Source organism: Hyalella azteca, unplaced genomic scaffold, assembly GCF_000764305.2.
Source record: "Hyalella azteca isolate HAZT.00-mixed unplaced genomic scaffold, Hazt_2.0.2 contig4700, whole genome shotgun sequence".
Lineage (NCBI taxonomy): Eukaryota > Metazoa > Arthropoda > Malacostraca > Amphipoda > Hyalellidae > Hyalella > Hyalella azteca.
In genome coordinates this window covers 39453-55926 of record NW_025934911.1, presented here as the reverse complement: position 1 = coordinate 55926, position 16474 = coordinate 39453, and the positions used below count along the sequence as shown (strand labels likewise).

Sequence of the window (16474 nt, the reverse complement as noted above, 5' to 3'; positions counted from 1 at the left end):
CCAGTGTGCATGTTGTCTTATTGTATTTTTGTTTGCCCTTGCAGCCCTCAAGACGCCTCCTTTCATCATTACTGAGAAGGGGTATGCAGGATTCTATTTTCCTGTGGACATTTTCTTGAAGAACAAGAAACAAATGAGGTACCTTGATCATTTCCTGTTTTAATTCCTGAACATAATTGTGAATTGATGATGTTAATTTTATACTGTCCTCCTACATAATATATATTAGAAGTTTATTGATGGTGTTCAAATAAATTCATAGGTAGAAGAAAGCAGGTTATCACTGTTACTTGTATGGACAACGCTGCTCATATTTTATGTATTGTTTCCTTTATCTGAATAATGCTGGATGAAAAGTCTGCGAGTTTGTAATTTGTTGGCGCGTTTAAACCATGTCACCAATGTGCAGGTTTGAGTATAACCTTGTCCTGCAAGACCTCCAGGCACCGCCTATCACCCTCACCCGCTGCGAACGCCTCACGTTCTACAGCCCACAAGAGGAACTAAAGAAGAAGCTGCTGGCAGCAGGAGGCGTCAGCCTCACACCCTACGCTAGAGCCGCGCCTCTACTTGCCCCTTACAGCCCACAAGAGGGACTAAAGAAGAAGCTGCTGGCAGCAGGAGGCGTCAGCCTCACACCCTACGCTAGAGCCGCGCCTCTACTTGCCCCTTACAGCCCACAAGAGGAACTAAAGAAGAAGCTGCTGGCAGCAGGAGGCGTCAGCCTCACACCCTACGCTAGAGCCGCGCCTCTACTTGCCCCTGGTGCAGCGTCCCAGGCGGTGGGTGGTCGTGGTGGTGCAGGTGGTGGCATGAGTGTGTGGTGGCATGTATGTGGCATGAGTGTATGGAGACATGTATGTGGCATTAGTGAATGGTGGCATGTATGTGGCATGAGTGTGTGGTGGCGTGTATGTGGCATTAGTGAATGGTGGCATGTATGTGGCACGAGTGTGTGGTGGCGTGTATGTGGCATAGGTGCTAACATTGTGATTATTATCAATGTGAAGAGAAGCATGGTCGCGTGTGAATGTCTACAGTCGTGGTGGTTGACACTATAGGTGGGGAATGCTGGAGAATTACACCGAGAGCAAAGGTTATGCGCCTCTGTTAATTTGATCTGAAATGATTGTGATGTATCATTGGTCGTTTTCATTTTGTATTCAATACTTGTGCATCTCTTACAGCCACCACGCATGTGCTGACATTTTCCCTATTAACAGGACGTAGCAACGAGCGAGAAGCGCCTGCCACTGCTGAACCCGGCCCCACTCGCCGCCCCTCATAACAAGACATCCGAGCGCAAGACGGCCAAGCGCGTGTCCTGTTTGAGCACAACGGTCGAAAAGGTTGGTGTCAAGGCCAGTTAACTTTGTATGGTAGCGCAAGAAGCCGTAGCTGCTAACTAGGTATTAATAGGAGGCATGTGCTGCACTATAGCGGCATTAGCCGCACCTCTGAGCTCAGGACATTAGGCCTTCAGCAACAAACTGATGGGAGCAAATGCCCCAGCCCAGAGGCACCGCCACCACACCGTGTCCCTTACTTGCTGGCGGTGCGCCCTTCAGAATAATTGAACTCTTCTTCATCTCCTTTCTTAGAAGCGATCACAGCCTTTGAAAATTACTGCTAACATCGTATAGGTATTGCATCAGTGATATCAATTCCGACTCATCAGTTCATTAAGCGATGATAGCAATGAAGAAAGGTAACTGTTGCCGGCGCCAATAATACGACTGGCACCTATAAACTAGCACCATGAATGAACGAAGTGTTGTAGCTCATTGGCCCAAGAATATTTGTTGTTGCCCGTCATTATCTTTCAAGGGAAGCCTTGGCTGTCTCTCCTAATACTGCAGGACAGCCAGCGTCAGCGCTGTCTGCTTCACATCACTTAATGTTTTATGCAAGTCTCGTAACATAGAGACGAGCTCCACATATGTGTGATATCATCCATCGTGACGGCGATGCTGAAGAACTTACAAGTTCCCAGTCTGGCCTGCAGAACCTCAACTAGCTTCACTTGCCAGCGCTAGTGAGGATGCTGACCTAGCGACCCAGGCGAGCGTGCTTTTTATTCTTTTGACTGTTGCGGGTAGTTTGCTGTTATGTTATCGACTAAGTTCGCTATAAACGGAAACTCGTTCACGCTTCTCTGTGTGCCGTCTATTTCTTCTAATATTATTATAAGCCTTCGTTACTTGCATGCTTTTTGAGGCTAACGGGTATTTTCTCGCATTTAAAGTGTGATGTAGCTTTGTTTTTCTTGTTGTGTTCCACCAACAACTTCAAGTGTGATCGCAAATACATTGCACTGGCTTGGCATTAGACGCTTGATTCTACCCGCAACATCCACGTCCTCAAGTAGCGACTGATTGTCTCCGTTAATCCTGTATGCGTTGGGAAACTTGGGAACAGCGCCATATGTCCGCTAGCGCTTGAACGGTGCAACACATCCACGAGTTGATGTCGCTTATGACTTCCTTTGTAGTGAATATGTTAGCATTATCTCTCCATCTTATATTCATTCCAGTGCTTGTTAGCCTCATTAAATTTCATTGCATTCCTATCAGCGATTTTCATGCGAGCTGCGATATTCCCCTGGGGAGGGCAATCCTGATGCATCATCAAATCTTGAACACTTTTCCAGTCAGTCATTTGCCGTTCATAGATCTTTCTGCACATAATTCCGTAATTCCTTTACATTTACCTATGTCAGTTTTAACAGTTGCAGGTCTTGCTACATACCTCCACTTAAATTACACTTATATTGAAGGCTTTGCTGATAATCTGCTTGCAAGTTTCCCATGCAAGAATGCATGTCCCACTAACGCTCATCCCTGTACGCCAATGGCTCTCGTACATCGCTGTTATGAGTGACTAACATTACGTGTGAATGAAGTGTTGCAGCTCACTGCTTCAGATAAAACGTTCCCGAACTCGGTAAGCTTTTGTGCTCGGCGACAGGCCTATCCAGGCCTATTCTTCAATTCCGAAGATACCATACTAGATACTATACTTGTGAGAATATAATGCAGTGAATTGAGCTTCCCTAATCTTCTTCCGCTTTTGCGTATTGTAATTTCTTGACCATCACGACGTGTCATTTGTCCGCTTAAAATGTTCTCGAGGAAGTTTCTTTTCCATCCATGGACAGTAATACTCAGCAGTCAATATTTAAATGATACCGTATCTTAGTACGCAGATCCCTGGCGAGGAGTTCTGCCATCAAAGTACACGGGAACACGAGAGCCTCGATGACGCCTTAACCTTCTTCTGTTGATAGGCTCTTGGGTGTTGCTTGGATGTTGCACTAACAAAAGTATTCATTTTGCGTGCACTTTTTTGAATGTGTGATGTGAAAATCTGCACATGTTGTTGGGTTATCATTGAATCGCACGGGACTGACGCAATGATGCATTTTCTGTACAATTGTCTCAGTAGTTGACATTAGCTTCTTAATTGCTTTATGGGCCGCTGCTTATACTCTATTCCCAGTAATTTTGTTTGACGTGTTGCCTTTTCCTGCATTAACTCGAGCGTTAAAGTCTTTGTATAATATAGTGAACGGATCGCCATTGTACGAGACTGCTTTTGTCCTGCTCTCTCTCCTGCATGATTTATATGGAATTAACTATCATTTGCATTCTCACATTTCTCTCTCAGACTATAAAACAGTTAACTAATATATAGTGACATACGCTGCAGTGCGTCATTCGAAAACAATTGTCTTAATTCACTTTGTGTTTGTATGAAGAATGAAGCATTAGCATTATTGACCTCATGCGAGTCCGGTGTTCATACCCTTGAATATTATGTGATGTGTGTGCTCCAATTTCATGCATTCATTTCATTTCCACGTCCGTGTTCACATCACTTGAATTTCTAATTTATTTTCATTTCACCAGGATCAGAATGTGACGCATGCTTTCACCGAGATTTTCGGCGAACCCCTGAAGCTCCACCGACCCTCCGTTGATTCCAAGTCTTCCGTCACCAGAGCGGCCAATATCCCCCATGCTGCCTCAAACACGTCTTTTGGCACCTGCAAGTCTTATTCCAAGTCTCTTGTCACCAGAGCGGCCAATATCCCCCATGCTGCCTCAAACACGTCTTTTGGCACCCGTGAGTCTTATCCGAAAGTAAAGGGCGGTTGTTCTTTCAAAACCCGCGATGAAGATGAGCTTAAAAAGAACAAGCATACCGACAAGAAAGAGAGAAAATTAAAGGACATCTTCATAGAGCTTTTTGGCGAAGACAGCGATGAGGAAAAAGAAAAATCTAAACGGCCCAGGAAAGATGCCTATGTCCTTCCAGCTGCCGCTCACACGTCTCTGGGGGCCTGGAAGTCCTGTTCTACTGTCACAACAAATAGTTCTTCCAAATCTCTTGATATAGAAGTATTGAAAGAGAACGAACATACCAAAAAGAAAAAAAGGAATTTGAAGAACATCTTCAAGGAGCTTTTTGGGGAAGATAGTGACGAGGAAGAAATGTTCAAACGCCCCAGCAGGAAGGATACCAATATTGCCATTTCTCACAGCACGTCCCTGGGTCCCTGCATGTCCCATTCTGCAGTCAAGACCGATCGTTCTTCTAATTTCTTTTCATTTCATCAGGATCAGAAATTGTCGAACGCCGTCATCGAGCTTTCTGGCGAACTCCTGAAGCTCACCCAAACCCAGGCAAGCGCCTTAGAAGCCAAGACCTCCGTCACCAGAGCTGTCAATAGCGCCCGTGATGCCGCAAATGCTTTTCTGGTTGCCTGGCACTCTGATCCTTCAGTCATGCTGGAATGTTATTCCAAACCTCCTTTTGAAGGAAGAACAGAATCTCGCGACAAGAAGAAGAGGAAATTATCGGAGCTTTTTGGCGAAGACCGCGATGAGGAAGCAGTAAGACTGAAACATCCTAGGAAGGATGACAGCAAATCTGCAGACAAGGGAAAGTGTGGCAAGAGTAACACGCGTAACAAATCCCACAGAATCTTAGCATCTTCATTGAGGCGACCGGCATCGCCAACAAAACAAGAAATCTTGCGCGCGGTCTTCGGCATGTCATCAGGGTGCTGTAGTGAGCTGGACACGGGTGCCTCGACCTGTACTGAAGAAAGCCCTGGCTATATTTAAACAATATGGTCTTATTTCAAAATGAGGGGATTATATATTATTGAAATACTTACCTAATTATCTAGTACCTACTTTTGAATCAAAATTAGCTTTTATATTAGAGATAATTTTGCTATTTGTTTTTTATACCCAAAACGCATAACTATTGTACATATTTCCATCTACCTTCCCGTTATGATTGTTTTGCGTTTTCTGTTCGAAATTCTTGTCTGTAAGGAGAATGCTGGAAGCGTGTCACGCCGCGGCACTTGATGATGTACCTGAATTCCAATAAACATAACATGCCTTGCTTTTGCCTTCATTTTTCCATTATTTTACCTCTAAGATGTTATGCTCTTCCGTTGTGACTATTAAAAAAAGGCAAATAAAATCAAGAAATAATTCACGGTGTACATGTTGGGGCCATTACGTGCCCAGTGCACGAAATGGATGCGTTGCTGTGGCACTAAAATAAAGCGAAGAATTCAAATCGCATTACCCCTAAACCAAAATTTGAGCTCGATTATTCTAAGAGATCGACGATGAGTTACGCAATTCATGTTCTGCGAGCCAATAGAATTCACGTTTGACCGTCCTGAATGGGGTCATGATTTGACATCTTGATACTGCATATGCCAAGCTATGTGAAGTTCATAATAGCAAATCGTGCTCAAAAGCTGTATTTCTAGTATATTAACCATCGGAAAATCTGTATAAGTGTATAGAGATTCTATAGGCTGGCCAATATATGAATATTTTAGAGTATTGCCCGCTGCTCGCCGCATCGGTGGCACTGGCCGACTGCAGCAATAATGCCAGAGATAATTGCCCAAAAGCAGAGTAACTTGGGCACAACTGAGGTGAGGTTTCATCACTTCTCATAATGATTAGGTATTTTACTCCCTTCCAGAGAAGCGTGCTTTCCAGAGTAGTTAATTGATTGTTCAACCTTAGTTATGGTAAGAGAAAGAGACAATGTGTAGCTCACGTGAACCGAACTACACTTATCAGCCAAACTCTCGCGATGCTAAGATGCCAACCTAAATTTAACAGAAGCACCATGCATTAATATAACATAGACGATAATTCGTTTAAATATTACCGACCTCGTGAATCTCTTAAATATATTTTTCAATTCGGTGATCGTGCGCACAAAGTATGATCATGCTATCGGAGTTATTTGAATGTTAGGCTTACAGCTTCATACCAAATGATGCTACAATATACACGACCACATTTGCAGTGAAACCGTTTCTGATAGCAGTTCCATCGTCAGTTAAAAAAATTATTATTACAAATATTGTGAAGTCGTTCAGGTGATTTTATTAGGTGATCATTTCTATCTTAATTGAGGAAACATAATATGACAATATACCATGAAATAAATATTAGCAGATAAACTCTTCAATAATACTTTTCAAATCTACAATTGATAATTTTACGCGCGTGTATTCCCGAGACTTTAAAAAATTGTCTGTGCTGGTGGTCGAAGCGTTTTCATTTTGAAAAAATTTTACATCTATGTAATTTTTTTAGCATCAACTTTATATTTGATTTGCTATTTGTGCAATCAGGATATCGTAATACATGGGTTTGGAGCGTGGTTACTCCGAAACAGACATTCAGTCGTCAGGCCTTTGAATCGGCTAGATGCCACCTGTCACTCCGTTAGTGTTAGGAAATGGAAAAAGACGCCGAGTCAGATAGGAGCAGTCGGTGGCCAGAGAGGTGGTAAAGTTCGTGGTAAGGCTAGGATAAAAAAATATATTTAACTCAGTACCCACTGCAGTGAGTTTTTTTTTTATTTGATTTTAAGACTTCGGGTGTGAAACAGTCACACCTCCCAGCCTGAGCACAACTTGTTTTTCATGAAAACTCCAACTCAACTGCCTCTTCACTTCATTTTGAAATTTTCTTCATGCTCTCACAAAGAGGCTTTTGTGTGGAAGAAAATAACAAAGGAATTAGGCACTGATAATTTTCATAGGGTGTTCACCATGCTGCATTTTAGCAGGTATTGTCCCAGGCGATGAATGACTGCAGTTCTTTTTTCAGGAATATCACCCCCTCCCAGAGCTGTGATGAGGTTCCAAGGAAGTGAAAGGTTCTCCAGATTTGAACGAAACTCCCTCCTCTGATTGATGTATAGCGAACAGTGCAAAATGGAATGCTCAATTGTGTCTTCTGTGTTGCATGTGGGGCAGATGCCGGAATTGGCCAAATTGAAGCGGGCCAAGTGGGATTTCACACCAGCATGACCAAGCCGCAGACGAGCCACAGCACATTAAACTGAGCGAGGTAGCGGTCCATAGTCCACATAATTTACTGTCTCTCCCAAGCCCAGTCTGAAGGTTCCCTTCCCTGAAGACTGCACTTCCTCTGACCACCAGAGTGACCAATAGTTCAAGAATTTGTTCTTTAACAGACAGAGCCACTCCTCAAAGCACAAACTGGATCTGGCAGAGCGATCATTTGCATGTGCGAGGTTTGCTATTCTGTCAGCCACTTCATTCCCACGAATGTTGCTATGGCCACGAACCCAACACATCGTCACTCTATCGAGCCCCTTGATTTGCATCAGTTTATGAAATTGAGCAATGATTGAGCAATAGGAGCAAACTGACAGTGAAGAAAGAACTTGCAGTGCTGTTCGTGAGTCAGTCAGGATCAGAATTGGCTTATCCTCCAGAGATTCATCAGTGATGGCAAGCTGCATGGCTTTGAGTATAGCAAATAATTCAGCGCCCAGTATGGTGTGCACTGGATTCAGCAGCCACCCAGTAGCCAGGTTGGTAGATGGCAGGTAAAGTCCAGCAGACACTGATCCAGTAGCAGAACGTGATCATCAGTATAGATCTGCATATGCTGAGGATAGTTCTGCTTCCAAAAGTCTTGAAAGCAATTCTTAGTGATTTCACGAGGCATCGAATTAACATCAGGGCTCAGCAGGTTCAGGCAGATGCTGGAAGAAAGATCCACGTGAGGTGGAAAACACGATAGCAGAGAAGTTGGAACACGTTGCAAGGGTGGAAGGTTCAGCATCTGGAAACTTTGACGAGCTGTTGCAATAAATGGTGAGTTCAAAAGAATATCCTGATCCAGGAATCCCAACATAGATGCCACTTGGTCCCCCTCAGGCAAGTACATGTATCTGAGCACCCACTTCATGAATAGGAAAAGAAATCTGAGTTTCAATGGAGGAATGAAGCTTTCAACTTGCAAGGATAAGACAGGTGTGGTACGACGAGCACCCAAAATGTATCTGAGTGCTGAGTTTTGCACAGTCTCTAGTTGCTTTAACAGAGATTTAGAGACATTTCCACTGCAGTGAGTGACAGAGTGCATTTTCTCGTCGACGAAAACGTGGTCACGGACGGACGGAAGGACATGACGACCACAATAGCGCCTTTTTCCATAAATGAGAAAATGCGCTAATAAGAAGAAGGAAGGTTCAACAGGGAAATAATTTTGTCTATTATTGCTGTGTCAAATTTATTGCAGCGTAATTTTTAAAATTGTCATTAGATTTCGAGATCACTCAGACCATTAATATTTTTTGCATTATTGCTACTGTTATTATCATTTTACCATTGCTTTTTGTACAGCCTTCTGGCTCCAGTTACCGCCAACCTTATTCTCTTCATCTTTCTATATGCATCTTACAAATATTTGTGTTATGAGAGTTCTTTCGTATGATGCGTTTTCAATGCATAGTCAGACGTGACCACGACGTATACGTTCCAGCCCAGATCCAGAAACGTTTTGCAGTAGGCAGGCCGCAGGTCCAGCCTTAAAGTCCCGCAGGTTAAAGTGTGCAGCTGCAAGACTCAGAATTGGTCATGCCGGTGTCAAGAGCCATCTATACAGATTCAACATGAGCAACACAGATCAATGTACCACCTGCAATGCATCGGATACAATAGCGCATTTTCTTCTGGATTGTCAACGTCATGCACTGCCAAGACAAGAGCTACAACGTAATTTAAGATGCATTAATGTTGAATTTACTCTTTGTAATTTGTTGGGGGGAGGTAATCATAATGATAATGTACAACAGAAAATATTTCGATTTTTTACTTTATTCATATTGAAGTCAGGCAGGTTAGGCGAGCTGTAGGTTGCCATGCAACAGCTGTACACAAGCATGCATGACGGCCATGTGCACATCTGACTACTGGCTACTGCCACTTATATTCTGCCTGCTGTTATCGTTGGCATATTTATAAACATCTAGACAAGTCTTTTAGGTATTTGAACTTTTGAAGTAGGTAGCTGAGCTAGGGAGGCCCGGAGGCTAAATCAGCATTCATTTACCTTTCATGCTTTGCCTCAATTGAGCTTCTAATTTTAAGTCCATTTACTAATTACTTGTATCTTTCAAACTCCTCAAATCTTGTACGGAGCTACTAGAGAACCGATCTCCCTTAAGAGAGCACAGACTAGCTTCCTGTACTAAGAGGCTAAAAACTTAACAAGCAACAAGCTCTCAGGCCCAGCGGTCATCCATCAGGCAGACCTGTGGCTTTATGTCCACCACAGTGTGGACCCCCTGCTAAGAAGAAGAAGTAGGCAGATCATCGCAGATGAATGCCGACGTCCCATATAAATTAGTAGGTATTGTAATGTTATTTTGTTCACAATAATCTAGTAGCCATCTAACCCGTTGGGCTAAGTTGAAATCCGTACTGCCGTGAGATCATATTAACTATATTTCTCTGTTTGTGTGGATAATTTTTAATAAATGATGGCTAATGCAGGATTGCAGGTTGAACGTGAACCGCCTGTGACCCTGTGTCCATGCCATTTTTCGATTGACGCCGAGGGGTTGAGGGGTATATTCTCTTCTCATATTATTAGCCATGATTATCCAGACTCATATTGTTTTACAAGGTACAAGGAAGACTAGGTAGCTATAATCACCAAACTATATCAGAATAGTTTTGTGAGTAGACTAGTTCACTAGTACCTAGTACCTACTACCTAGTTCCTGATCTGGCTGATCATGTATGCAGGTGGCTTAGTACTAGGTACCTGTAATTCGTAAACATTGTGGCTAGCAGGCTAGGTATGGCTAAGCTGCTAATGACCAAAGTCAACTTACTTTTTTTGCCTAGTCAAGGAGAACATTTTTAATTTTGTTGCTCCTCAAGTTTATTTTTGATTGATTTTTTTTAATGAATCTGTACTATACTATAGCCTAGGCTATTACTCCTTATTAGTTATTAATAGACCAAGACCAGTAATCCAGTGAGTTTCTTCACTTTCTTGGACCAGGCATCAAATATATCTACCTACTTGAACTGTCTTGATGCCTGGTGAGCCGCAACTAGATTTTTCGAGCCATGGCTTCATGATTTACCAGCTGGTTTTGAGCTGGTTTACCAGGAAATGTTTTGAGTTGACTTGTTATTATGTTCTGGTTCTGCATGTTATTTTGGCAGGAGGTGGGACTGGGAGCATTGAAGTATATATACTGTGGATTGCACCAACAGTTGAAAATTTTATTAAACAAAATTTTTGCCAAGTGCAAACTGCAATTTTTTCAATCAAACAAAAATGTATGACATTAGAGCCGTGAGATTTCATACCTACTGGAATTATATACTAGAGCTGCAATATTTTAGAAAAAAATTGGACTTTTCTAGCCCTGTGGGCTGTGACTGACACTTTAACATTACCAGCACTATCATACTAACATACCTACTTGAGAAACTGAGGTAATACTTTAGATTAAGTGCATCCAAAAAGAGGTGTTTTTTTTAATTACTGGTATATGTTTTTAGGGGTGTAGATTAAGAATCTGGAATCCGTTTTTGGTGGTCGGCATCAGAAATTTTTAAAGGAACCTGTTCCTAACTGGACCTAACCTGCGAGGTTTTCATTGATTGGCTAGGTTTTTATGGCCGCCGGACGTACTCCAAACATAGAAAAAACCTAGCCGATCAACGAAAACCTTGCAGGTTAGGTCCAGTTAGGACCAGGTTCCATTGAAAATTTCTGATGCCGACCGCTAAAAACGGATTTCAGATTCTTAATCTACACCCAAAAAACATATAATTAAATAAAACACCCATTTTTTGGATGCACTCAATCTAAAGTAATACCAAAACTGATTAAAAATATTGAGCAGATGAAATTGAAAATGAACTGATTTTAAACAATCCTTGTTTTACAAATTACCATCATGTTTTGCATATGGTTGTTTTGCACAAAGCAGCCAATGAAGTGGATTGATTCCGATTGAATGAGTACCGGTAATCCATTAGAACCAGAAATTTGGAAGGTGCTGACCTTGACCTGAATTGCTTGCTAATTACCATTGCAATGCAAATTGTCTGTGATTTTAAAAATGTCTAGCTATAAATGTACACATCGCCAGGAATAATGACAAATTTCAACCCTGAGCGATGTGCACCAAATGCGGCCACGAATTTTACGTGATACAATGACAGAACATACCCCTGCAGAGCTGCACACAACTTTTCTCCTTGCTATCTGCCGGGTAACTGAAGATATACAAGTTTGAACCTATCGCCCGTACGGCATTCGGGCCAAATCAGCAATCGCGGCCAACGTGTTAAGAATCTGAAATCCGCTTTTGGTGGTCGGCATCGGAAATTTTTAAAGGAACCTGTTCCTAACTGGACCTAACCTGCGAGGTTTTCGTTGATTGGCTAGGTTTTTCTGGCCGCCGGACGTACTCCAAACATAGAAAAAACCTAGCTGATCAACAAAAACCTTGCAGGTTAGGTCCAGTTAGGACCAGGTTCCATTGAAAATTTCTGATGCCGACCGCTAAAAACGGATTTCAGATTCTTAATCTACACCCAAAAAACATAATTGAATAAAACACCCATTTTTTGGATGCACTCAATCTAAAGTAATACCAAAACTGATTAAAAATATTGAGTAGATGAAATTGAAAATGAACTGATTTTAAACAATCCTTGTTTTACAAATTACCATCATGTTTTGCATATGGTTGTTTTACACAAAGCAGCCAATGAAGTGGATTGATTCCGATTGAATGAGTACCGGTAATCCATTAGAACCAGAAATTTGGAAGGTGCTGACCTTGACCTGAATTGCTTGCTAATTACCATTGCAATGCAAATTGTCTGTGATTTTAAAAATGTCTAGCTATAAACGTTAACCAATGTCAATGACACATATGTTAATGCAAGGTCACTGCTCTGCAGATGGCAGATACTGCACATACTTTGCTAGTTGTCATTAAAAACTATAGTATGGTTCAGAATTACCAATTCAATTACCTCCTGGCAAGTGTGGCCTGTAATAACTAAGAAAGTTTCTTGATTGCATAAGAAAGTCATGGCTTACTTTTGTTAATAAAATAGAATAATTATTTAAATTTTAAAGGCTGGGATGTGTCAAGTGCTCTGGCCTTGGGCTGTGTGGTGAAATTGTTAGTGGCATTGATGGTAGAAACTAGATAGTTAAGGATAGTTTTGTTTGAATATTAAATCATTTCCATTGAAAGCAGACAATCAGACACTAGAGTGCTGTAACATGAGCTACATTGATGCCAATGGTAGAATCTAGAACCTTTCTCCTCCAAGTCTCTTATAATATATACCTAGTTGATAAATTTCAAATCTTGATGGAGTTGCCTTGGTAGTGCTTTCTGTGCAGTTTTCTTGCCAACCAAAAGTATCAATTACTCAGAGGCAATTCATCTATTAAAATCTTGTAGGACAAAGCAGTAGGTCAATTCTTATAAATAATGAAAATACAATTAAATCAATCCTGTATTCATGGCACAAAGTTTATATTTCCATTCCTGCACACATAGACTCCACCATTCTCCTTTTGTTGCAAGATAGAAAAATATGCTTATAAAATATTGTAACTCCAAAAAATGATTTTTTCATTTATTTTTAGATTTTGCAGCTCAATCCCTTTGTTTTAATAATTTTATACAAAGCAATTCTGCTGCTTATAATTTTTAGGCTCCATAAAGTGTAAAACAGCTCTAATCACTGCTCAGAAAGGGATTTTTTTTATGTAGGATGGAATTCTAAGAATTGTGGTTCATAAATTCTAGGTCATTCTAGCCAGGTACAGAAATTATTGATGAGCCCTTTGCTTCTTGGAAAGGCCAGAATTCTAGGAAAGTAATGATTATGCTTTCAATTCAAACCTGATCCTGCTGGGTCTCTTACTTGCTGCATGCAGGCTGAAATATTAGAATCAGTGGGTCATATATATATATGTTATTAATCAAGCAGAATCGCTGGCTTGATGTGGTATGTAAGTAAAGTCTGATTACATGTTCTACAATCTCATACAACTAGTGCATTTGTTCATATATTGCTGGTGTTCATATATTGCTGGTCATAAATTCCACCTTGCTTGCTCTGTGCTTCATGAAAAAATATAAGATTATTTCTAGACCCTAGAGGAGAGGTCCCATTCAGGTTTTCTGATCCAAGAAGGTAAATTTATCTGTTTATATGTTATCTTGCTCAAATTCCACCTTGAAATTGGGCATGTTAATATTCAAGATTAAGGGACCAGTCTTAGCTGAAATATTGCAGCTACTAGATTGTATGATCTTAGTGAAATCAATCTTGTGGCTCCAAGTATTCAAAAATTTTGGTTTGATGGGAAATGTCATGGCTTGCTAATAGGATACCAGAAAATATGGAATTCTGTGGTTTGGTACTTTGAGATTTTCCTGATCTCTGAAGTCTCCATTTCCCCAGTCCCCTATGCCTTGAGCCTTTTCATCAACATTCTTTTATTGCTGGCCATGTCAGGAAGCTTATAACAGTGAAAATGATTTGTAACATGAAAAGAAAAAGTTGGGAAAATCACCAACAGGATTGAGTTGGGAGGAAAGAAAAAGATTTTTAATGGCAATGTTGAAGTAAAATTGAAAACTTGTGTTAAACTAACTGGTAGTAATTGAGTAATCATTGACATGAAACCATTCCCTGTTTTTAATTAATAAAATCAATTCATTTTTTTTTTGTTGGAATGGTGAGTGTGGGAGGCCTTTTAAAAAAAAAAAATAATTGAGTTTGTAGCTTGGAGAAAAAAGTTCATTGCTATAAAAATTACTGCACGGCATGAAAATTAATTCTACATCTGCCAAATTGAGACTTGATAGCTTGATAGTGTGGTATAATTAAGGGGAAAATTTCTCTGGAAATTACTAGTAAAACTGCTTATTTCATAAGTAGTTTAAAAAAAATGAAAATTAACGATTTTTTTTATTCAATTTGGATGGTACAAAGTAGAGTTAAAACCAAAGGGCATGGGTCATATTGAAGGAACAGTTATACTAATTTTCCTGATGAATATCTGTTGCAGAAAATTGGTAGAATATGCAATTTATGGTGGAGGCAATTTATCATTGAAAATAATAATGGCTTCATTCGCTGTTAGGTATGAGTTTAGCTATCCACCTCCTAGTTCATTTCAAAAATTAAATGAGTTAATTCATTCAGAAAATTTATGGGTAAGGGTAAGCAAGATTGGTGAAATTGTTAGTTGGCATAGGCAGTGTTTGCTCCTCCATGGGATGCTCCTACCAGATTTTCCAGTGTTGCTTGAATGTTGACTAGTGCACCATTAATCATGGACAGTAGTTACAATAATACTTGAAACGCTGTCACTTATATATGAAATAGATCCAGCAGAGTTTGTCATATGGTTAATAATTATTAAGCATTGGCTATGTGTTAGAGAGGCCTAGATTTAGACCAGCTGGAATGTCTTGTATATTTCTCCTAGTTTGAGGGTAGTGATGACTTGAGGAGAATGTCAATTAGGACGATTATGGCTGTCCCGGGCCTTCACTGGTATCATGGGAGTTTTGATGTGGTTGTGTTGTTTATTAATACCCCCCACATGGCTTCTAATATTGCAAGCCTCATCACTCCTATGCATTATGCTTCACCAGGAGGTGTTTTAGTTAACCCACTCCTTCAATATTGGATGACACATTCCCACTTGCTCAGTCTCCTGTTCTGTACTATACCTACATCTTGCAATAAACTTTCATTTCACATCATGTGTTCCCTTCTTAATTTAAATACCACGTCTGCTGTCATTCTTATCTCCCTGGATTTTGACTTATCTGCATTCCAGCTCAGCTGGGGCTGCTAGCATCTATCCTGCCACTTATCTGCATATATAATAAATATACTACATTCAGTCTGATCAGCTTCACCATTAATCCATGCAAATGCATCCGGTCCATTCCTTAGCTCTTGCATTTACAACTAGTACTTGGCTCTTCTTCTGCAGTACCTTGCATTGCATTCCCTGCTATAAGTTGTATTTAAAATTATTAAATATGCAGTTTTTCATATGTATAATTTTCTCATTTTCTCTCAAAATCATTCCATCATCTGCACAGCTAGAATGTGCTGTAAATTTAGTGTTATTTTGCAAATATATGCATAACATGTAAATTACAATATTATTAGTAACATAATCAGTAACTTTTCCTTACTTGGTTGCTTCTGTCAAATTTTTATCAGTTTAAGAAATGCAGAATCAAGTCTGCTGCCCTGGGTTTTATTTGTCCTTTTTTAAATATGTTATAAAATGTTTACTACAATGTGTCTTTGCCTATTTATGGAAGGCAAGATTGTGAACCATAAAAATAGGAAGAAATAAGCTTTGGTTGGTTGCAGGTGAAGTTGACTCAATATTTAATTTAATTCTACACCTAGTCACTGAATTTCATTAAATGCCCATTGGCAGAAAGAATGTACACACCAAAATAGCTGCCAATAACCAACATAAGCACAAAATATGACTTCAAATTTTCTATTAGTTGACAATAATAATTTGCGGGAATATTGCACTCGCATGAATTTTGTATACTCTTGCTATTTTCCACTCAAAGCTTTAACAATTGAGAGAAAGAGAAAAACCCGTCATGACTTTATTACATTATTATATTAATATTTAATGTAGTTATATTTTTGTTTAAGTTACAAATGCTGTTCAAGTTAGAGGCAGTTACATTATATATTTTAAATTTATTTAAATAAAGGGTTAGAATTCTATATTTAATTATTAGTTAATATTCAAATATTATTAGTTTCTATTAGTTTATATATTCACCAGCAAACCTTGCAATTACATGGAAAACTTTATTAGTCTACTGAAAGCTCCAAATCACCAACCCCTATGCTAGAGCAAGTTTTGTAAGGTGCTTATCAGCTCTAATTGAAATCAGCTAGGTAGGTATAAAGAATAGGTATAAATTATGTTTTATCTGTTACTATTCTATTTGTAACTATGTTTCATTAGTGTGGTAAATATCCAATTATGACCATTGCACATTTTTTCACTGGTCATTTAATACTTTATATACGTATCATCCC

The 16474-nt window shown here is 39.9% G+C and overlaps 1 protein-coding gene across 1 annotated transcript; it reads left to right on the top strand.

Moving 5' to 3' along the window:
- The first annotated feature begins 392 nt into the window (after positions 1-392).
- On the top strand, positions 393-5129 carry LOC125177769. Its single transcript, XM_047880149.1, has 4 exons — positions 393-782; positions 1224-1321; positions 1977-2061; positions 3909-5129. Exons 1-4 carry the CDS (start codon positions 393-395, stop codon positions 5127-5129), a joined length of 1794 nt encoding a protein of 597 aa, XP_047736105.1.
- Positions 5130-16474: the final 11345 nt, after the last annotated feature.